Source organism: Elaeis guineensis, chromosome 6, assembly GCF_000442705.2.
Source record: "Elaeis guineensis isolate ETL-2024a chromosome 6, EG11, whole genome shotgun sequence".
Lineage (NCBI taxonomy): Eukaryota > Viridiplantae > Streptophyta > Magnoliopsida > Arecales > Arecaceae > Elaeis > Elaeis guineensis.
The window spans coordinates 41,164,054-41,188,613 of record NC_025998.2 but is presented as its reverse complement, the minus strand read 5'-3'; the positions used below and the strand labels follow the sequence as shown (position 1 = coordinate 41,188,613).

Here is a 24,560-nt window from a genome sequence, read left to right as displayed (position 1 = left end):
GTTCAAAGCCAATCGATGCCGGCCAGGGACCATCCGAGTCTCCCACCAATGTCGGGACCTCCCCAAGCAGCCTCCACCCACAACCATATGGTAGGTCCTTCCAATCCCTGGGGGCACTCAAAGCCCCGACAGGGGAGGCAAAGAGCCCTGCTCTTGCTTGCCAAGCTTGCTCAATGTGCCACGGCCATTGCCAATGTCCTCCACAATACTCGCTCCAACTCACACTACATCTCCAATGGTAGTCTGTAGAGGTCAGTTTTAGAAAAAGAGGGATTTTTAAGAAAGCAACATCCAAAAGGAGCATTGCTCCAACAATATTATGGAGATCCATACCCAATTATGATACTTATTTAACCTCCGCAGAAGCAAGAAGAACAGTGCTATGATGGTTTGTATCTGCAACTACAAATGCAACATAGAGAATGAACGCAGTAGAATGCCCGCCCAAGTGATTTGTTGTTTTACAATGACGAAAAACACGAGCGATTTACTTGCTCCAGGGTATGGAAATACTGTCTACCACGAACTTGCATGGCCAGAAACATCAAGAAAGCATTTCCCTTGTTACTTTCAATTGTTCCAACCTACCAGATTCTCATGCAGACTAGGATCACATTTGGAACTAAAATAATATATACTGCAAAACTATGTTGAGTTAAAGCATAATTAGACTGCAGACTAGAATTCACATTTGGCAGTAGGTAGCCGACGTTAGAGGCAAAAACTGGCTATTTACAGGCGCAACACAACACAGCAGTGCCATTTGAGAGCAGTAGTTGGAGAACGCTCAATCCTGAAATTTGGAGAGAAGCAGACCTGAACTGCTGGCAGAAGATGAAAGAAAACAGGGAAGCGGCAGGAGAGCTTCAGAGGATACAAAATTTCTTCATCCAACTTTCTTACTTTTTGTGTGTAATCTGACAACTTGCTTCAGTCATGCAGCAATGTTACCTTTGTTTAATCAGCACTTCTCAGATGTGTCTATTATACTTTGGGGATAGATCAAGTGCCATGCACATAACAAAGCGCATCACATGATCCTAACCATGCCCCCCAACTATGGGTTGGCTCGTATGAACCTTCTGAGCAGCATTCTGGTTGTTTAAATGATCCTTGAACCCCTGCAACAAAAAAAATGTCAATGAACAGGTAACACATGAATACTGCAAACCAGAACCTTGACTAGTTGGGCGAGAACCATATGCGCCGCTTCCATCCCTTGGCCAGCAAATAGTTGCAAGAACAGAGTTTGAGAAGTTTTCTTCAAAAATTAATTCCCCGGTCCTGATGGTCCAAATACGCAAATAGTGGTCCTCTCCACCTTACATGGGACATTTTGGAACTCCAATTTAGCTGATTGAATTTCTATCAAGGGGGGAAGGACAAACATGAAATTGAGATGCACCTGACATAACGAGTGTTTCAGATGGGTCTACTCCAAGCTGCAGGTGGCTGTGGCTGTTTACATGTCCCTCATATGATTGGACAGCACCTCTTTGAAGAAGACGGCAGTCAAAAAGCTTTATCTGTATTGACAACAAAAAAGAAGCTTAAAAAATGAGTAATTAATTTATAAACATGATCCCTTAGATGGATAGATGAAAAATCTGAAAACTAAAGAATATAACTTGGGAAAGTGAATTTTGTTGGGTATTTGAATTAAATGCTGCATCAAATAGACACACCACTCTTCTCATCTCCTGCTCTACAGTCTACAGGAAACAAAGAAATGATCCAACAATGACACAAAAAGACCAACATGAATATAGCAACCATCACTAGTTTTGTCCAAGATTGACTGAGTCCATTATAACGATTGAAATTGGATAGACCTAGTCAGCTTCAACTGAAAATGGCTGAATCTGGCTGTAACTCATGACCAGATGAGCTCAAGCCTGCTCAAAAAAATGATCTGTTTCAACTGCAACTCTGAACCTTTGATGGGTATAGGTTCACTAAGGTTAAGGGCCACTTCTGATCCTTCTCCAAGCTAAAGTTAAACTTGCATACAAATAGAGATTAACTCATGAAAAAAACAAAAATGAACAACTGATTTTACATGAATTACGCATACTTGTATCTCAGGGTACAAGGAGCATGATATTGTGCCAATTTAAAACATTATATGATAGGGTTGCTTACACTGGGATCCAGATTAGGTGCCTTTGTCACCTAAGCTCACAATTATTTGTCAAACAGTCAGATAATGCAGCTCTGCTCTAATAGCAAGAGGGATATCCCTAAATGGGCTAGACAAGATAGATAGAGCTTCACTTCATCTGCCAATACAGCATTATCCCCTATTACAGTTCATTCCAACCACCCTAACACTGCAAACTATTACACTTCCAACTATCACATATTAACCGGCCAATGGACTTAATATGATGATTGACATTACTGCATGCCTTTACAATTAATAAGGCAAATCCATTGTGCGAGCTCAGGTTTTTGTCACAATATTGGTTGCATATAGTTGCAGAATGTCTAATTCATGTATTCTCATGCTTCATATCATAGCACTGAAAAAGAAGCACATGGTTTACAGTTAACTACAGGATATGTACAAATACACCCACATTAGTGGATTTACAGCTTGCAAATAAATGTTATCACTTGAGCACTTGCTTTCTGAATTTCAGCAGCAAAGGAAGTTGTATGCCCTTCTCAAGCATAGAAAGCTGGTTTATCATATTCAGCATGTCTACATGAAAGACTTCCATGGCAACTACCATGATCAAAGAACTTCATCTCACAACAGACAAAATGCAAATTTATAATGCACCTGGATTAGGAAAAAAATAGCATACTTGCACAGTTCTTTCACAGATAACTAGTCAAAAGAGTTGAAATGATAACTCACAGATCCATCCATGGAGCTCCCTAAGAAGTATTGATCATATGATTGAAGTGCTACCAAACTGCAAAGCAGAATGTGGACTTCATAGTCAAACAAATAACATTCACACAGCATTGCAGGCAAAACGCCTGCCAAATAGAAGTGGCAATATAAGAAGAAGACAGAAGTAGAAGAAGATGAGAAGAGGAAATAGTACCTGCAAACAGCTGAGGACATGAAGACAGCATTTGAGGAATTGAGATTTTTTCTATGCTGTCCAAAACACCAAAATTTGTGTTAATAAAGATGTTGTTATGCAAGTAAATCCTTTTATATCATAAAGCAATATTTTGCAAAATATCAGCTCAGATTGGAATACCCTACAGCCTAGGAATATCCCTATAGTATAATAAGATGTCCATTGGAAACTAGTTGTGCACATGTCAAACAGTACCATAAAGCATGTGATTAGCAGCAAAATCAACTTTTAATATTATAGATGACAAAAAAACTCAAGCCAGAGAATATGTTTGTGATACTTTAACTTTTTTTGACAATTAGAACTTCGAAATTTAAGTGCGTGACATTCGTTTTCTCAGAAACAGAAACACATTACAGATGCGAATGAAAAACAAAGATTGCTGAATAGAACTTGAAATGTATCTGAACTACCTGAAACTTTGTAGACCTTTTGTCATTCCTAGCTAGATGAGCATGAGCTGTTCTGTGAGTATCTGGTATTCGAGGTGAAGATCCAGCCAAAAGGTCAGAGTATCCTCTTTGTCTCTCACGAATATCGACTGCAATGACAGCTCCATTTCTATGACCACATAAAACAACATTTCCCTGCAGTGATCAAAATTCAAAAACTTTAGGTATTCATAATTTAACAAAGTATATTTCCAAAAAATTTAGCATCAGACAAGTCCAATGACAGCTAAACTTGAGGGGTGGACATTGCAAAAAAAAAAAAAGGAAAAAAAAGTAACATTTTGAGCAAGATTCTGGTATTTCTTATAACAATTCTGATCTAAAACACCTTGCTTTAAACAAGCCAGTGCGAAAGGCAAAATGGTGGAATGCCTGAAATACTATGTTTTGACCCAAGGGAGCGTGAAGACTGAAGACAAAGGATCAATTAGACTTATGGCGCACTGAGATGCATCATATTCTAACAACTAGGGGTGGCATTTTATGACCTGAACCGCCATCCAGACCTGCATCGAGCCAAGATAAACCAATTTTCGATTTGGCATAAAGAGGGCCCAGTGGCTAAGGTTGTTACTCTTATCCAAAATAAGCAAGAATAAGCAATGTCTTAAGACAAGAAATTTTCACTTCCCATTTCCAAGAAGGCATGATAAGCATGCACTCTCCACTGAGTCTACTCAATTTATTATCATATGTGATGTTTTTCACCATTAAGATCAGAGAAGAGCAACATGTGAGGATTTAAAAGCCCTTCATGACCAAATTGTATGAACTTGTTGACCTACCTCATACAGAACATCAAACTGATGCTTCTATGGAAAGTGTGGATGCTCTTATGATAGAGAGTAAATGTTGAAGCATGATATTCTGTATCGGCCCGAATCGACTAGTACATCCTATACCATACCATACCGGCAAGAAACCGACACTATTCAAGGCGGTTTTTCAGTATATGGCCCAAACCGGACCATATCGGTCGGTTCAGTATGGTACGAGCCCGAACCGTGCGAACCAGACGATTCAATCCGGTTCAGTGTGGTACGGGTCTGGTTCGGTACGGTTCAGCACGGTTTTCTTTTTTTTTTTAGTGGTGGGTGAAAATTTTTTTGATTTTTTTAATGTCGGTACGGATCATTATTGACTCAGTACGGTACCGTACCATATCAAGCAGGAACCGATACAAGTCTCGATATCGGTTCCTGAAACCTTATGTTGAAGCATACAAAGTAGATCAATTTTGATCCAATAACAAGTAACTTAACCGAGGGAGATGATATAATTGCAGCTAATCAATTTTGCCATGATCCAACCTAGGTGTGTAGAGTGCATTCTGATATGTAGATATTGCAAAGAGGTTTATTGGAAGTAACCACTAGTGTTATAGTTGAGTATTGACCTAAATAATCACGTAGAGCTTGGTCCAACAACCTTTGTGGTGAATTCAACATATGGTTGATTAGCTTTGACATGGATCAAGTGTAGATGACACTCTAGTGCAAGATCAAGATCCATGTAACGTCAAGCTGGACAATCAAAAACAAATGCATCATAAGTAGCATTTCATGTTCTATGGAACTTCAGACTATAATGAGGCTTCCCATGATTCGAAGAAGAAAAATGACAAAGATGGATTTATGAATCCTCTTCCAATGAAAGCTCTTTCCTTATCAATTTCAATGAAAGCTCTTTCCTTATCAATTTCAAAGGTACAATAAAGTTTTCACATGGTTTTAACAGATGGCTGCATTGATTGCCTAGACAATCCGTGTAGGTGGGCTGCCTAGACATCCATCATAGCAAGGTCTTCAAAACTGGTACAGGAAGCTTTGCCAGTACATTACCGATTCAGCACAATAAGGTATGCAACCGTATCGAGACAGGTCCTAGTACTTTTTTCTCACTCTTAATCCTGATACCACCCGAAACCAGGCGGTATGGGATGGTTCAACTAAATTTGGACCAGTGCAGTCCCATTCAACTCATATACCAAACCTCAGTACAATAACAGAGCTTTACCGGTACGTTATGGTCGAAACAGGGCGGTATGGGTTAATATGGCAGGCCTTGCACCCTAATATTTTCCATCATGTTTAAGCATGTGGGACAAGATATATGTACAAATTAGTATTGGACGTTGGTCTAGTTTATAGTTCCTATTGAGTTGCTACATCTTATTTGATAAGTTATCTTCATTTATTAGATCCTAACAATCTTTCAGATTTCTCCTTTTATTTATTTTTTATTTTGAAATTATCATTTTTTGGGGCCTCCTTGAGATATCCTAGGCACTAGCAGTCCCTTGGCTAGCTATCTCTCAGAGTCTTTCAAAACATTGGTTTTCCAATGAGATAATGACATCTAGGAGGGCACTTAGGATTTCAATATTTGATCCAATTTGATAAGTTAGCCGTCATCTTAATGCAATTATAGGGAATAAACATGTTTTAACCATCGAAAGTAAAAACCTATGCAATAAAATTGAACGGACATGCTTCCATTTTGGTGGAGCAACTCAAAACAGACAATTGTTGCACGGGCATAGACATAAGAATCAAATCAAGGCACCATACAAGTGTCAGATTGGCAAGTAGGAAAAAGGGAAAAAAGATATAAGGGCATGGGAAATAATTAACTTAGCCACATGCATATATTTTATTCTTAAATGTGTACAAATATATTTTAATATATTATTTGTTGAAGTTCTTCAATTATACACTTTCAGTATACATGTTTCTCCTCTAAATTCCTTGATTCAACTTTTCAAAGAAATGATATTTCACAAAGTTATTTTAATATCTATATTCTTGACAAACCTTTGCAAGATATTCTAGCTCCAGCATTATCATGGTGGGTAAAACTAATTGTTGGAACTTGGAAGTCTAACTATCCACCAATCTCTAAGATATGCAACAAAAGAATTTGATAAGTATCTAAGCATCCAACATTCAGCCAATTGGCAATACAATTCCAAACATGGATTCTTTAAGCTAGATGAAAGTGACCAGGTAACACAAATTGTATCACTTGTTGGAAAAGTTGAATGTAGGGAAAGGAATTCATATTATGAAGCATTTCAGGTTTGTTTTCCTCTAAACTGTTTTCATCATGACAGCTCATTAACTTTAAGGTGGGGTAGCATCTGTGACTATCACTATCCTAAAATTGCAATAATGAAGGGATACGCCTAACATGGATGAGTGCATATAAGGTTCAAAAAATATCTGCTAAAGTGAACTATGTAATTTTCATTCAGAAATAGGCAGCTTCACCCCTTACATAGATTATTGACATAGGAGTTATAGGCATGAAACAAGCCTTTGATTATGAATGCCAATATTAAAGAAGAAAACAAATATGATAGGTTTTTCCAAGTTCTCTTTAGAGTAGCACAAAATGACTTGAATGCCCACTAACATAACTCAAAATACAACTCCTGAGCTTGAGGTTTTGAGCGAAACTGGCCCTTATTTGGCTTCCTTTCTTCCTATATGTGGCATTTACATATAGGGAGAAATCCCACCAAAAATATTTTTCAGAAATTATGTTTTTAAATTACAATCAAACCAATACATCATCAATCTCCAATGAGCACACAATATCTCCCAGAGAAGTAGATAGTTTTATAAGTATGATGCTCTTGGATTAATAAAGATGCTAAAATTTATGGTACTTTTCATTCAAACAATAGGTAATCTGCATAATTCACCTATTAGTAACTTTTACACATGCAAACTAACATTCATGTAATGAATGATACATCAACCTTTCGAATGAGCACACACTGTCTCCCAGAGAAGAAAAGTAGACAGTTTTTCAAGTATGATGCTCTTGGATGAAAAAAGATTCTAAAATCTATGTTACTTTTTCATTCAAACAACAGGTAATCTGCATGATTCACCTATTAGTAACTTCTACACATGCAAACCAGCATTCATGTAATGAATAATACATCAACCATGAGAAGAAAAACCAATTTATTGAAACAATTGATCTTATTACCGATTGATCAAATTGTTGTGACAATACGTCACTTTTACTACGGTACACCCACGACAACCCTCTGGTTTCTAGATCTATCAAAGCAGCTCCAAGATTAGTGCCTAGAAAAGGAAAACAGAATGAATGATTAGAAATTAGACAACTTGATGACTTAATTGAACTATGATGCATATGTATAATGATAATAGGACAGCTGAAAAGAAAGCTCCATGCAAGGTGTGCAAAGCATAAACAACAAAAACCAACTCAAAATCAAGAACAAGTGGGGCATACTCTCTTCTGTGGATGGAAGGATTGATAATCACAAAGTAATAAGGGATGACTAAAGAAATCTCACAATTCATAGTTTGATCAAGAACAAGTTGCAGAAGAATTGAGGCAAACGCCTACTGGAGTTGCATCACCAAGATAACGGGAATCACAACAACCAGATTAACAGAATCAATAAGAGCTATAGAGAGAACATCTTTGCTCTACCATATAACTTCTCTTTCCAATGAACTGGCATTGTTACATTACTTAGTCTGGCTTGAATAATGTAATTTAAGTTGGTTAGTCAATGATGTTCTTCCATGTAGTTGGTCTTTTAAAAGTTTTCAGGGCCTACAAACATTCACGCATGCATGCATGGATGTTTGCACGAGCTACACTCTCTCATGAGACAACCTTATAAAAACAAATGTTCATGCATATATGAACATGTAATAGGTTACATACCACTTCCAAGAATCTTTTCCTTTATAATATCTTAATCAACTCAAACAAGAAAATCTCCTAGTGATTCTCTCCCTCTCCTTTTGCTGCAACAGAATACAAAGATATGGTAGCTAGATTGAGTTGTAATTGGAGGTCTCCAGGTTAGGTCAGAGAAGCTAGATCCACTACTAGAGATTGTAGTCTAAATTCAGTATGCAAGGACAGGAAGAGCAAAGGGAAGTTGTTTTAGGGGAAAAAAAATGCTATAGAGACACAAAGCAAGGTTCAAGTTAAAGGATCAAAGAGTTAAGGTAAAATAAAAGGTTTAGAGTTGGGAGGACTCTAAGTAGCTAATCTAATGAGGAGAAGAAATGTAAGTTTGTTAGACAAACAAGAAAGTTTTAGAAGATGAAATTTAAGCTTACTAAACAAACAAGAAATGTTTCAAAAGAATATCAACAATAGAAAGGTGGCTAGGGGCCTATCTAGTGCAGCAATGCTAGGCAGGCACCTAGAAGTCAAGGCAGCCCAAAAATGATAAACTCGAAAGACTAGTTAAACAAAAAAAATCTAAAAGAAATTATAAACCAATAGGAAAACAAAACATATAAAATAAGATGTAGAATGTCGATAGGAAGTACCACCTTGGAAACATATAATACTAGTTCTTGAAGTTGTCCTCCATACTCAAAAAGGTGAAAAACATTAAAGCATACCTCAGTGGCACCCCTTAGGCAATCACAGCAGCCATCTTTTACAACATTACAAACATGCTATTAAAGAACAATTATGCTGAGGACTAGGGTAGGATTAAACAAAAAAAAATGTCAAGGAAATTTTTGGCAATAAATATAGCAAAATGGATGAAAAATTCAAGAAACTATATACAATAGCTATGGAAGGGTTCGAACAGGGTATACTTGATATTACCAATAACTAATAACCCAAAGTGCAAAGAATAAATGTCCAAATTTTAAGCATGAACTTTTTTCTTCCAAGCTTTGACCGAATGCTCAAATTTGACACCACCATAAATTACATCCATTATATTGCCGTATGCAACTCCCACCCTACTACAAATGTCCAGCTCAAGATTTGTCGTTTCGATACCGGACCCTATGCCAATACCATCCTATTATGAAGTCGGTGTATAGTTCGGTACGGTATGGTAGTATCAGTAAGGGATAGTACTCCATATCGGTATGGTACAGTACGCCCCATACCACTCGGTATGGGGCAATACCGCAAACCTTGCTCCAACTCATTAAAGCAAATATGAAATTGTGAGCCACCTCATCAATCTAGATGTATATTGTCACATATGAAGGTTCCAGGATCCAATCTTAGCCACTTCAGACATGACCTCAAAGGAAACAACAGATAGGCTCTATCTCAACATCTTCATCTACTTCCCAGTGGGAATCAGGTAAATTGGTGGAGAAGCACCTAGTTTAACAATCACTTTACTGTCAATAGCCACCAAACATGGTAGATATGGACCTAACTCCATGGTCATAGTCCAATTAAGCAAAAGCCACAAGGATCACCTCCTTCAAGACTATGGAATGCCCCACCAGGAACCAGTCAACCTAGGAATGCTTTACCAAATCAAGATGGAACTAACCGCTATCCAATGTTGTGAAGTAGATTTCACAACCACACTATTCTGCCTTTCTACTCTAGAGAAAGTAATAAACAGTGCATAGATTGGCAAAAAAATTTAAAAAAAAAAAAAAAGATGCAGCCTACAAGGACTCACCAATAACAGCTTGTTTCCCATTTGAGTTGCAATCAGCAGTCCATATCGTGCGATCAAATGAAGCGATCCTTGAAATTCTGCCATCTAGACTGGAAGAACATAGACTAAGATCTAGAGGTTCACTGAGATTCAGAATGCAGACTGAACCACTGGACAGTCCTGACCCAAGAGCAGTCACCATGTTTCATATTGTCAAGTGATCCAAAATTCCAAATTTAGTAATATGAGATAATCCAGTCAAAAAATTCTGCTAGGAAAGAAATATGCAGATAAACAAATCAAATAACTGCAAAAGAGTATGTTAAATTCATGAAGGCATCAAAATGCATTTTGGATACAGTGCCTGCTGGAAGGATGAACTATCATCAGATCGATCATGAGAGTGCTTGGCAATCCTCCTTATGCAAGATATACCAGAGTCAAAACTTGAGAAGGTTTCCGCTAAACGCCAAATACTCCGAATTGCGTAAGCACAGCCCACTTTGTGTTTGCTTGAGGGAGGCCAAACAGCACCAGGTATCCACTCAAGCCCATAATCAAAGTAACGTCCAACATTTCCAATCTCAAAGAGACTGTGAAAGGAAATTCAGTTACAAAAATAATCTTCATCCTAGAGAATGCAGACTTGGAAACAATTGCAAAATGAGCTGATAGGTCATGCAATTGGACAAGTTGGTGGAGGGAGTGGGACTAGGGGAAGCCAAACAATAGAAAGATGTTTTTTTTTTTTTTTTGTAGCAAAGATTACCACATTTCATTCTAGTGTGACAATAAACAATACATCCTAGGTACATAGCATAGATGCAATAAAGACAATATGCACGAGGCTTCCAAGATGTACTTTAAAGAAGGAAATAATCATGTGATATCACTATGCTACAAATCATTTCTCAGTATTATGTTAAATCCAAGACTGCACCTCTGACTACAAAATATGGTTTCGCCCAACTGTTCATTATAATATAACATTGTATAGAGCTGCAAATATTTATGGTCAAATTACATTATTACAGGAACAATTTAAATGGAATTAAATGGCATTAATAACCATAAATTAACATTCTGAAATTGAAACACATGGATCAAAAAGTCTATAGTCCCCTTTGTAACAAGCCATAGTTATCAGAACTAATTTATCAGCTTTACCAATAATTGTTTTAATCACATGACAACGATAGATTATAGCTTTGATGCAGTTGGTAATTATGACAAACACCTACTATTCTGTTGCTACTGTTGACGAAGACTAATACTGAGCATCAATTATGCAAGTGCAGCAAACATATGAAGGGGAAAGCTATTCAACCGAGAGCTCAAATGTTACATGGGACTAGAAAAATATGTGATTTTGCAGATAGCTATGAAGCATAATGGAAATAGCAACTGGATGATGATTATGAATTTATGCCCTCACATGAAAATGGTTGGCATCTATGATCTTTGACTATAACAAAGGCTGTTGTAATTGTATTATTATCTAAAAATTAAAACATAAAAAAGCTGAGAACTGAAAGTTTGACAATTGTGAACATTAATAAGAAATGAGTTTGATCTCATTATGACAAATAAGAAACTGAAATTGACGTACGGCACAGTCCTTATAAGGCACAAGAGGAGTTAATATGACAAAAACAAGAAGTCAAATTTGAAGTAGGATGCAATTCAAGAGGCATGATCAGCTGAATTAGTGAGAGGACTGGATAGTATAGCAGAGACCTGCCTCACTTACAACAGCTTTACAGGCAGTTGTGCAATTTATAGTGTAGAAAAGATCAATCAACAAAGAACATTAAGGTCAAAAGAAAAAATCTCCAACTTTGAAATTGATTTTAACGTGATAGTTGAAGACAGATACATAAACCAAAACCTAAGCAACGGAGAAAAGGGTAGTGGTCATGGATTTTCGTAATATCAATCAATAAAAGCAGAACTGGTATTTTTAATAAAAGTATATGGATACTTCACATTGCTTACAATATGAAAAAATTCATTACTAAGGGTGCATTGGGAGTTGCTCAACAAAAGCCCTTTGTAACTTTCAAAGTAAAAAAGTACTTACTTAAAAAAAATATATATAACATTATTTATGAGAAGTCAGAAAAGTGCTTTTGGGAGAAGCTGGAAAAGTAAGCTTCTGGTTACTGGTATTTTTAATAAAAATATATTGCTACTTTACATTGCTGACAATATGGAAAATTCATTACTAAGGATGCATTCGGAGTTGCTCAGCAAAAGCATTTTGTAACTTTTAAAATAAAATATTACTTGCTAAAAAAATTATATGTTTTATAACTCATTGATGAGAAGTCAGAAAAGTGCTTTTGGAAGAAGCTAGAAAAGCAAGCTTCTAGATTCTTTAGTGAGATTGCTCTTTCTCTTTCAAATATGATACTCATTTATAAAAAATTAATTTTACAATATTGGATAACCTGCGCCAAATATACTCAAAGGTACTTTCTTGTTTAAGAACTTACAAAAATTTAATTTTTGAGAATGACTTTCTAATATGCAGAAGCGGCATCAAACACATTAATAGTTTGTCATAACACAAGCCTATTTAGTTTGAAATATAAATTCTATGCCAAATACTTGCCGCATAATAACACTTGTAGCTTGAGGTTACCTCGACAGCCATTATAGCTAATACCATCCACAACATAAGGGACTAGATATCAACTATCAGGAAAGCTTTGGTTGTTGACCAGAAGTCAACACAGTTAGTTATCAGAGGTGTCACGTGTGTGATATGTACTTTCTCACTTGACAAGTTTATATTGATGCCTTGACAATCTACAATGAATGCAAAATCAAATGGACTCAAGTAACTATAGTAAAATGAATTGTTTGACCATAATTGGATCAGGCAAGAAAAAGAGAAGGATTTGGAAAAATGAACTATGACAATCAGTGTTACAGCAACTTCTAACAAGACAGACATAGGATCATTTATCACATAACTGCATGATTTTGACAAATTTGAGAATATATTCAAATTGTTAACAAGTAAAACCAGAGGCTGAAATAGAAATTGTCAAATCCAAAGAGCCAACATTTTATGTCATGAAAAAATGGATAAGATCAAATAAGTGGCAAATATGGAAATTGGCTGCCTGATGCATCATGTGGTTGGTTATCTCTTCTGTCTAACTGAAGTCTGGTTAGGTTTGCTTTCTGTTGCCCTATCAAGAAGTCATGAGATTAACCACATTCTTAGCATCTGTAGATGTTCTTAAAAAAAGGTAAATAATAGAATCAGAAAGATAGCTCTAAGCCCAAGGCATCCATATGTAAGCATTCCCAATCACTTTATTTCATCCAACTATTGCCAATCTTCCCTTCCCTTGGGACTCTCATAGAACTTGTCTTCACTAAATGCACTTCTATTTATCCAATACATCACCATCCAATCAGGGGAAAAAAATACTATGCACGTTGTTGCATTAAAAGCAGCAGGGATTGGAAAATCGAATCAATATGCCCTAAAATTCAGTCCCAAGACTAAGAATTTTCCTAAGGAAGTTCATGCTTTTAACCCCATTTTTTTGAAATAAACAATAGCTAAATTGTTATCTTATTAATCTTGTGATGGAAAATTTCACATTTTGATTTCAAACTTGCAAAGGATAAAACAGTCTGAGAACTCACCTATGGAATGTTCACTGGATTAAGGCTGCTTAATATACCTTTGGTGGAAAGTGATCCCATCTTTTAATCTTTTCTCAAATAAACAATAACTAAAACATCATCTCCTTAATCTGGTGATGGAAATTTGACAATTCGATTGAAAACATTGTAAGAGATACAACAGTCCTAAGAACACACCTACAGAATGCTCACGTGGACTGAGGCTGCTTAATATAGCTTTGGTGGAAGGTGATCCCTTTTTTTTTTTTCTAGAAAAAGGCTTTAAGTGAAAAAGAAACTGGATATCAAATCAATGAATTAGAGACAAAAGCAGTAATTACAAGAAGGCAACAAAAGAACTCATGAAGAAGAATAAACAGCTATTATGGACCCCATGAATAGATCATCAAATAGATCTTAACTTGCAGGCATCTGGGAGAAGAAGAGAGTGGAGAATGTGATGAAGAAGAAGGCTTTCAATTCCATTATGTAAAGACATATATGGTTTCCATCTTCTTGATGGCTTAATAAATCGGATAAATCACCAAAACTAGCACATTCATAAAAGGTTTTACCTATATTATTAAAGTCATCTCGAATTTTGGATTCACCCAAACTTGTGAAATAGCTTCACCTGGTTGATTCATACATTGAAAGACACTCTCTTATTCTAACATAGTACCGCACAACAAAGCAAAATGCTAATTTGCCTCAAAATTGGGTATAGACATGCCAATGGCTATAAGAAGTGGATTTGAACTTTCAAACCATTTCACACCTGATTGCACCAATCATATTGCCCGTTGTTAAAAACTTTGTCTCCTCTAAACCTCTTGGTGTTTGAACGATGCCATCCAATTGTTCCAGCGCACTAACAGCACTGTGAATTGTATTCTGATATTTCCATACCTGTTATACATGTTAACTAATAAAATATCAAATCTTAAAAGAAGAATATAAAAGCAGCATTAAGACAACATATAAGAATTTGATGCCTTAAAATATGTGAATTGAAAAAAAACAAAGCTTGCTTTATTATTAATCTTTTCTTTTAATTATAACATCATCTGAAACTTCTGTTTTTTTGCAGCAAAGTTGAATGTTGCAAAACAAGGTCTTTGCAATCATTTTAGAAGTGAGCAGCCAAAGCTTAGGTCAGCTTTCTACGTATACAGAATAATTCCTCCTAAATTTTAAATATAAAAATTCCATGCAAAGATTGTGTGCCAAATATAGAGATTAAATAGCATTACTATTAATTTGAGGATCATGGATAGGTGGAAAATACTAATCACTGAGGAGTGGAAAATAATCCATAAACAATATGTTAATAAATGAGTAACATGCATACCACAGGATAAGAAGCTTGAAATTTTCTGTATTCTTGTTCAAAGTTGTGTCTACATTTTTGGGAGAAGAGAAGTCTACCATGTATCTCCCTAAGACGAAGCAATTCAGAAGGTTTTATCTGCTTTCTGCTGCCTGGTTGATGTGCTCGATGCTTCTGTAAACAACTAAAGAGAGTTCATTTCTTCTTCTCCCAGCATCACTTAGTAATTGAATGTTCAAAAAATAAATCACATAATTTAGAATCTGAAGTCCACAAATCAATTTGGGGAATAACATATACAGAGTTAATGTCAACCTTGCAAACAATATTTATAGGATCACAAAATAAATAAATAAATAAACTTAATAGCAGTACCTACTGGGTAAGCAGAAGATGGAAATCTTAGATAACTTCACTCACACATCCTATACTATAATTTTCAAAAAAAGTTCAGATTCATTTGTTTCCTTAGTACTAATAACATGTCTGTTTATGCATCCGTTGAATAGCTTTTGTTGACAAAAGATATTGTCCCCCTTCCTCGCATGTTATTCACCAACATTCTCCATGATCACCCATGTTTAATTCATCCAAGAAATTTTTTTCCTAAGACACGCCATTTATTCAGCTTACAAAACATAAAAATTATACTTTCTTCGGCCTACTTCGAAAAATTTCATTTAACCTTTGTTTATAGGCTTCTGTCTGAAGCTAGAAATGGCACCAATAGTGATATAGAGCCAACATAGATGACAACTAGGTTAACAATTATGATACAGTATCTTTTAACTATCACAACATTGGGTTTCCTCTGAAGCTAGAAATGGCACTAGTGGAGATATGAAGCATATATGCGTCGTGCGCTAGTTACTATCCATAATTCAAGACCTTGCAACAACTACTTAGTCCTATTTCCCATCTGGAGAAACATCATACATAAATATTTATCATCATGCATTACGAAAGCACTAACTCCCAATTTAAGATATGATAAATAATCATAGATAATGACAGCAATATATCATAAAAAATGTTGTTGATTTCCTACTATTGTTTTCATAAAAAGTTATTTTTGAGAAACTGTATGAAAAAAGCTATAGAACCATATTATCTACTTTCTTCCAATTCATCAAAAGGTTCCTAAAGCACTTCAGAATTTTCATTAGCCGAACTCGCCCATTGTTTACACAAAGAAAGAGAAGTCCCGGGCAAGTAAGGTTTTTATCTCCCTGCCATCTTTAATACTTTTCCTCATCTTCTCCTTTTTTTTAGTTTGCAACCAAAGCTAATAATCTAAGTAATCTTCCTTTCTTTACTTCATCTATTATTCTATCTTCATCTTCTACTAACCCTTTAAGTTTGTGATAGATTTAGTCAGGAAGCAGACTGTAAACCACAACTTATTCCAGCATGCTACTACCCCTTTTTCTTAACACGTCAAAATTTAAAGATACTTGGCCAACCCCTTCAGAACCCTAAGACCATTTGTATAGATTCAGAGTTGTTAAAGAACATATATCAAGGGCAAACCAGAAAAATCTTATAAACCTTGACCCTCTTCATCTATTAAAAGTAATCTAGCACTTATGTCTTGGATGGAAGTCTACACCAGTGATCCAGCCCATCCATAAAATCCAAACAAAAATTTAACCAACCATGCAAATTCTAAATTTAAACCATTTTCCTTCAATATTTAGCATAAACATACTTTTTTTCCTTTTTTTTCTTATATCGAGCATTCAATTCAATTGAATTTGAGGGCAAAATGGAAAACAGGAAATCCAACTAAGACATTAACAGCGTCTAACAAAGACAAGACATGGCATAACAGAACAGTATTACAATATACAATAGGCCTCTTTAGTTTTCATTCAGGGTTCTAGCACCACTGAGTTGGTTGACAAAGTAAACACTATTCAAAAGACCTCAGATTTCTAACCTAGAAAAAAAAAATTGAAATAGAGCATACTCATGACAGCATTGTAAAGTGTGAGTCCGAGAAAGAATTTTAGTAGGCCTCCTTAACCATGCATAAACAATACGAAATATTAACAAGCCACGCAAGTTCTAGTTTCAAAAGATTATATCTTCAATCTTTAACAGCACACTGCATGTGCTTATTTTTCCCTTTCCTTTCAATGTTAAACAGTTCAATTTGATTGAATCAAAGAAAGAGAGAAAGAAAGACCCAAAATCCAACTGAGGCATGGATAACAGCACGATTCAAAAGATGATGCACGGCATAGAAGGAAGATACCGCAACATAGGCTGACTGACAGAGTTGCTTGATAGCCAAGAACCAAGATTTTTCGTCAAGAATTTCAAAAATAAGTGATGTTCATGAAGAATTTGGGTTGCTCTATACATGAAAATTTTAGATGAATACCTGATTTCGGCCGGAGGGCTGACCTTGCCCCAGTGACGAAGAAAAAGGACGCTTTGCACCCGGTATGGGACCTTTGATTGGGAAGTAGCGATTCTTCTCAGGATCAAAGTAGAAGCCCGGAAGATCTATTAAAACGCTTCAAAATATTAGAGAGTGGGTGAGAGATAGAGGAGGAGAGAAAGGGAGCGAGGTGTTACCCTTGGGTGGAGGCATCTTGCAGGGGCGGCAGAGCGTCACAACGAAGCGGCCGGTTTTTGTTAAAGAAGCGGGCAAGGGCACACGACGTATAGCGATAGCGGTGTGATGCCGGCTGTGATGCACCAGATTAAAGATTTTGGCATTGTAGCCTCTTGTCCATGTTCGTGTTCGATAAAAAGACTAACGACAAAGGCTGCAGATGGGTCTAATTATCTCATGCCCCGATCTTAACGACAAGGGCTGCAGATGGGTCTAATTATCTCATGCCGCGATCATACCCGACCTGCTTAGGATTGAATCTGATGCACATTAAAGAACTCATAGGATTGAATCGGATTCTAAAATTGGTGCTGTTGGGTATAAAATACCCACAGCTGAAACCCTCGACGGAATCGGCAACAGCACAGCTCCGCCCGGACTCCTACGGGAGCCGGGCTCCGCCGCAACATCAGAACAGCTCCGTCCGGACTCCTACGGGAGCTGGGCTCCGCCGCCGACATCAGAACAGCTCCGCCCGGACTCCTACGGGAGCCGGGCTCCGCCGCCGACATCAGAACAGCGCCGCCCGGACTCCTACGGGAGCCGGGCTCCGCCGCCGACATCAGAACAGCTCCGCCCGGACTCCTACGGGAGCCGGGCTCCGCCGCCGACATCAGAACAGCTCCGCCCGGGCTCCTACGGGAGCCGGGCTCCGCCGCGACATCAGAGCAGCTCCGCCCGGACTCCTACGGGAGCCGGGCTCCGCCGTCGACATCAGCTGCAGCACAGCTCCGCCCGGACTCCTACGGGAGCCGGGCTCCGACATTGACTGCAGCACAGCTCCGCCCGGACTTCTACGGGAGCCGGGCTCCGACATCGACTGCGGCGCAGCTCCGCCCGGACTCCCACGGAAGTCAGACTCCGTCCACGGCCCCAGCTGCCAGGAGGACCTCTCCCAGACCTCTACAGAGGCCGGGCTCCAACCGTCTCCGAGCTTCAATCAACAGATCCGCGCCCCCTAGCAAGCCACCAAAACGGCCACGACCCTGCTCCACTTCCTGTGACGGGTTCCGCACAGCTCCATCATTCCCTGACAAGCTGCAGTAACCGTCGCCGCCCTGCTCCACTTCCTGCGGTGGATTCCGCACAGCTCCACTACCCCCTGGCAGGCCACGATAACGGCCACGAACCTGCTCCACCTCCTGCGACGGATACCGGGCGATTCTCCCATCCGCTGGTAAGTCACGACAACGGGCGCTGCTCCACTCCCTGCAACTGATTCCACGTGGCGAGCTGCGGTGATGGCCACGATTCCACTCCACTACCTCTCGCAATAAATTCCCCTGACTACGGACGGCCCACTACCAGACGGTTACAGGTGTCGCCATCAATCCGTTGCCCCCTCCGCCTATAAAAGGGGGACTCAGATACGTTATTCTCTAAGCTCATCTCTTATCTCAAAACTCTGCTAAATTCTCCGTTCGAGCACTCCATTCTTGTTGAGGCAGAGAACTGACTTGAGCGTTGGAGGATCTTGCCGGAGCAACCCCACCTCCGGTTTAGACTTCCCTTGCAGGTCCCGGCGGCGACCGCGGCTTCCCCGACTCCAGCTTCTCCGGCGCAAGCAGATTTTTGCACCAACAGGATTGGCGCTAGAGGAAGGGGGTGTGTCTTCGCAGCACCCTTGTTCTTAAAGGAGTGTTCAACGGAGCCGTCCCTGACCGTCTCTCCTTCACCCGCTCCTAACCTCCCTTCACGGGATCGACACTCGATGCCTCCGCGCAAGGCGTCTACCCGGCGGTCTACGGCCTCCGCAGCCAGATCTCAGGCTCCGGCCTCCCCTCCAGTTTCTCAGCCTCCTCCTCCTCCCCCTCCGGCGGCGGCGGTCGGCGCGGAACAATTTGACTTGCTGACACAGCAGGTCAGAGGCCTCGTCGAAGCCGTACAAGCAATGCAGCAGCAGCAACCGCAGGCGTCGGCACATCCGAAAAGGGCATCTCCGGAATGCCAGAACCCGACGGTGGGGCGGGCCACCTGGGCCAGCCGCCCCGTCCTTCCCGAGAAGACAAATCCGAGGGTAGAGAGCCCTCAATCGGATCACGACTCCACTCTTGGAAGATCCCTGCCCCCATTCTGCCAAAGGACCCTCGAGACTCGAAGTCGAGAGGATTTCCTGGATCGGAAGCTCCAGGAGATGAACCGACGGATTGAAGAACTCCGCCACGCACCCCCCACTTACGGTGAGGATATTTGCACTGACCCTCCCTTCTCCCAAATGATTATACAGGAACCGATCCCGCCGAACTTCAAGCTTCCCCAGTTCGAAAGCTACGACGGGACGTCGGACCCGGTTGATCATCTGGAGGCCTTCCGAACGATGATGCTACTTCACGGTGCTCCTGACGCCATCTTGTGCCGGGCTTTCCCGTCTACTTTGAAGGGAGCAGCGAGGAACTGGTACTCGGCTCTGAAGCCGGGTACCATCTTTTCCTTCGATCAAATGAGCCACCAATTTGTGGCCCATTTTGTCAGCAGCCGGCGTCCTCGGAAGGGTTCGGAGTCTCTCATCAACATCAAGCAGAGGGAAGGGGAGTCCATACGGGCCTACGTCAACCGCTTCAACATCACGACGTTGGAGGTCCGGAACTTGGACCAGTCAGTTGCCATGGCCGCCCTGAAAGGTGGCCTTCAGAAGAATGATCTTTTGTACTCCCTGGAGAAGAAGTACCCCAGAGATTTTGCTGATTTACTGGCTCGGGCTGAAGGATACGCCCGAGCGGAAGAAGCCTTCAAAATGAAGGACGAAGAGACAGCAAGGGAGCGTCAGACGGGAGATTCGAGTAAGCCCGCAGTTGAGAAGAGGCCAAAGGAAGCCCGGCCTCGCTCCCGATCCCCTCCTGGACATAAGCGCGCCCATACTCCACCCCGGGCACGCAGGCAGAGAAGCCCGGACGGCAGGTTCCGGCGGGGTTCCCCACCAGGGAAATTCCGCAACTACGCCCCCCTCAATGCCTCGAAGGCCCAGGTACTGATGGAGGTCAGGGAGCAGCTCCCTAGGCCGGAGAGGATGCGCACACACCCCGGGAAGCGCAACCCCAACAAGTTCTGCCTCTACCACCGCGACCACGGCCACGACACGGAGGAATGCATCCAGCTCCAGGACGAGATCGAAGAGCTCATTCGGCGAGGTCGACTCGACAGATTCATCCGCCGCAGGCCTGAGGGTAGAGGAGACCGGCCAAGAGCTCTTCCACCGCCTGAACCGCAGAAAAGGGAGGACCAACCCGGGGACCGACCTCCCATCGGGACTATCGACTCCATCACCGGAGGGCCTCAAGGAGGAGCGGGAAAACTGTAAATGTATCACTTACTATTTCGCCTTGAATCTACTTTTCTTTCTGCCTAACGTGTCCCTCCCACCTAGCGTGGATGTATTATGACTGGATATGATCCCTCCAAAAATGCAGCCATGCCAGGAACTGGAGGAGAACCTCGTCCTGGCATGAGCAAAGTCAAAGGCCCGGTTCTTTTAGACCGGATGGGGGGAGAGGCCTTACAACGCCCTAATGTGCCCCCACAGCCCTGTTAGGGACAGGAGGAAAACCTCGCCCTAACTTGAGCAAAATCAAAGGCCCGGTTCTTTTAGACCGGATGGGGGGAGAGGCCTTACAACGCCCTAATGTGCCCCCACAGCCCTGTTAGGGACAGGAGGAAAACCTCGCCCTAACTTGAGCAAAGTCAAAGGCCCGGTTCTTTTAGACCGGATGGGGGGAGAGGCCTTGCAACGCCCTGATGTGCCCCCACAGCCATGTCAGGAACAGGAGGAGAACCTCGTCCTGACATGAGCAAAGTTGAAGGCCCGGTTCTTTTAGACCGGAGGGGGGAGAGGCCTTACAGCGCCCTAACGCGCCCCCACAAGCCAGGCTGGTAACGAGAGGAGAACCTCGCGCCGGCTCGAGCAAAATGGAAGATTTCACCCGGACTCCTACGGGAGCCGAGTTCCTACGCCAAGGAAGACTTCGCCCGGACTCCTACGGGAGCCGGGTTCCGCCGCCAAGGAAGACTTCACCCGGACTCCTACGGGAGCCGGGTTCCGCCGTCAAGAAAGATTTCACCCGGACTCCTACGGGAGCCGGGTTCCTACGCCAAGGAAGACTTCGCTCGGACTCCTACGGGAGCCGGGTTCCGTCGCCAAGGAAGATTTCGCCCGGACTCCTACGGGAGCCGGGTTCCGCCGCCAAGGAAGACTTCGACCGGACTCCTACGGGAGCTGGGTTCCGCCGCCAAGGAAGACTTCACCCGGACTCCTACGGGAGCCAGGTTCCGCCGCCAAGAAAGACTTCGCCCGGACTCCTACGGGAGCCGGGTTCCACCGCCAAGGAAGACTTCACCCGGACTCCTACGGGAGCCGGGTTCCGCCGCCAAGAAAGATTTCATCCGGACTCCTACGGGAGCCAGGTTCCTACGCCAAGGAAGACTTTGCCCGCCACTTCTGCAGCGAGGGTTGATAATGGTGGCGAAACTCGGCCGCGTAACAAGGTCGGATGAAAGGAAAGAGCCCCCCCCCACGACGACATCTACGTCAAACAAGCCAAACGACAAGAAAGGTTCAACAGACGACAATATCAGTACTATGCGTGGACAAGGTAACACAAAATATTCTTTTTTTCATTTCCGATATACGAACTACAAGGCCAGGACGGCCAGGGAAAGAAGGACAAAACGATAAAAGAAAAGTAACTACATGATAAGACATAAAGACAAAAGAGCTCTAAGGAGGCCCTGCTCCCTCCGACCTAGGGTTATCACCTCCATCCCTCAACCAGGACTGCCTCAGGTTCTCCATTGCTTCTTCTAGTTCTTCCCTCTTCCGCAGCGTATCTTGGAGCGCCTGACGAAGTTGCCGGCTCTCAGCCTCCGCTTCTCGACGCCGCTTCCGCAAAACTTCGGACTCCGCCTCTGCGTCCGCGACGGCCTTCCGCTCAAGCGCTAGTTGGATTTTCACTTGTTGCAGCTCGGCTGTCTTCTCCCCAAGGGAGACAGAAATTCCTTCGACAGTGCCTCTCAGGGCTTGGAGCTCTTCGGTATCTTGGGTGGAGGTAAGCTGCGCCCTATTAACCAGCTGCCTCTGGAGACGAACGACCTCGTCAGCCGCCTTCCGGAATCTCCCTTTGTATTCTTCCACTTGCCGACGCCAGCTGGCCCGCTACACGTCATGACTCATCTCGGTGTCTTGAAGCTGCTTTTAAAGGTCGGAGGCCTTCTGCGACCACTTCTGTTCATCATCAACCCGGGCCAAAAGCCGGGATGAGCTCCCTTCCAGATGGCCGATCTTCCTCTTCGCAACTGATAGTTCCACCTTAAGGGCGCTGATCCTGGCTTCTTGAGCCCAAATTCGGTCGCTGGTGCTCTTCTTGCATTCCTCGAGCTCCTTTGTGAAGTTCGCCTTCCTCCGGCTGTAATCCATGATTGCCTTCACTTGGAGACTCCTAAAGTGGGCGGCCTCAGCGGCGGCTTCGGAATGGCATTCTCTCGACTTGCGGAGCTCGCCTTCTGACTTCTTCAACTTCTTCGTCAGGTGGAGGACCTCCTTTTTCAGCCACTGGATAGTTGATTTCAGCGGAACCCCCAGGGGCAAGAGGAGTGCTTCAGCAGGGCACTGCCATTGGAAGGTGCAAGCGTCAAAGATCGACTCATTATAAGAAGAAAAGCAGAAAGGAGGAGGAGAGGGAAGGAGAGGCCATCCACAACAAGAAATTCGACTTTATTGATTGAATAATTTTGAAGACAAACAGAAAGGAAATATGGCGACAAAACAAGGGCGCAAGATCAGAGGTCTCAGACCTCAGGGGCAGGAGGTGGAGAACTCGACGTGGGGGGTGCGACTGCGGTGGCAGCGGACGAAGGGCCGGCCTCATCTTCAGACTCCTCAAGAAAGTCGAGATCGAGGTCGGGGTATCTGCTGGCCACCTTTTCTTGGCAGAGCTCGAACCCCTTAGTGAATGCCTCCTGGCCGAACTGGACGTTCAGTTTCCTCATCTCCGCGGAAGCCTTGAACTCCTCCACCGCAAGGGCCCTGGCCTCCGAGACCAGAACCGGAGTTTGCTCGACCAAATGAGCGACCTCGGCCTCCGCCTTCCTTGCCGACTCCTCCAAGATTCGTCTCTCCTCTTCCCGGGCTTGTCTCTCCTCTTCCCGGGCTTGCCTCTCTCTCTCCAAGGCCTCCTGGAGGGCGGCTACTTCGGCCGTCTTCGCTTGGAGGCGAGCAACCTCGGCCTGGCGGCGTTCCTCCACCTGAAGGAGGTCCCTTCTCATGCGGCTCGTCGCCTCGACATAGGCGAAGAGCTGGTGTCCAATCTACGAGGACGGATAGAGAATTACAATAAAAGCCAAGTGACTGTGCAGATAAACATCCGCTTACCTCGAGGAAGGACCCCAAAGAGTCCCAGGCCCGTTGCTCGGGATCGGCGCGGTCGATCCTCTCCACGACATCGGACAGGATGCAGCCATCGAGCAGCCGCCTGATCAGGTCCTTGTCGTTGAAGGGGTTCTCCGATCCCCCCTCGGAGCAGACGGACTCGTCTGCAGCAGCTCGGTGGCTGCTCGTCCTGCGAGCCACCGATTTCCTCCTCCTCCCCGCGGCGGGCGCCTCCGTGGGGCAAACCTCCGGAGTGGGAGCCCCAGTCGGCGGGCTCCTCGAGGAAGCCCGGGGGGCCGCTGGCTCGGCATCTGAAGGAATGTCGATGGTCGGGGCCGCCTGGACGGGCGCAGCCAAGCTCGTCTCCTCCGCCCTGGCCCTCTTCGTCGATTCGGAGGCCGTCGCACCCTTCCTCTTCTGAGCTCTCATTCCCTTGGCGAGCATCCGCGTTGCTTCGGTGTCCATTGCTAAAAAAAAAAAAGAAAAAAAAAAGAAAGAAGAAGCGGCACCGATCAGTCCAAAAAAAAAAAAGAGAAAGAAAAGAGCGGGAAAGAAAAAGTAAAGAAGAAGAGGAAGGCAAGAAAAAAAAAGATAAGTACTTGCTGGATCCTGAGGGCTCAG

General features: G+C 42.4%; 1 protein-coding gene across 3 annotated transcripts; it reads right to left on the bottom strand.

Annotated features, from left to right (window-relative positions):
• Window positions 1-532: 532 nt before the first annotated feature.
• LOC105036131 (uncharacterized) lies at window positions 533-17,710 on the bottom strand. Of its 3 annotated transcripts, XM_073259503.1 has the most exons (13): window positions 17,542-17,710; window positions 17,345-17,469; window positions 14,980-15,132; window positions 14,407-14,537; window positions 10,345-10,576; window positions 10,005-10,185; window positions 7,550-7,650; window positions 3,512-3,685; window positions 3,057-3,112; window positions 2,864-2,921; window positions 1,406-1,526; window positions 1,199-1,321; window positions 533-1,121 (listed from the first exon to the last, which is right to left on the bottom strand). In XM_073259503.1, exons 1-13 carry the CDS (start codon window positions 17,555-17,557, stop codon window positions 1,003-1,005), a joined length of 1,590 nt encoding a protein of 529 aa, XP_073115604.1. In that variant the 5' UTR covers window positions 17,558-17,710; the 3' UTR covers window positions 533-1,002. The 3 variants fall into 3 exon arrangements, with proteins under 3 accessions (XP_073115604.1, XP_073115605.1, XP_073115606.1); XM_073259504.1 differs by lacking the exon at window positions 1,199-1,321; XM_073259505.1 differs by lacking the exon at window positions 17,542-17,710 and having other exon boundaries at window positions 15,057-15,132; window positions 17,345-17,470.
• Between the last annotated feature and the right edge of the window lie 6,850 nt (window positions 17,711-24,560).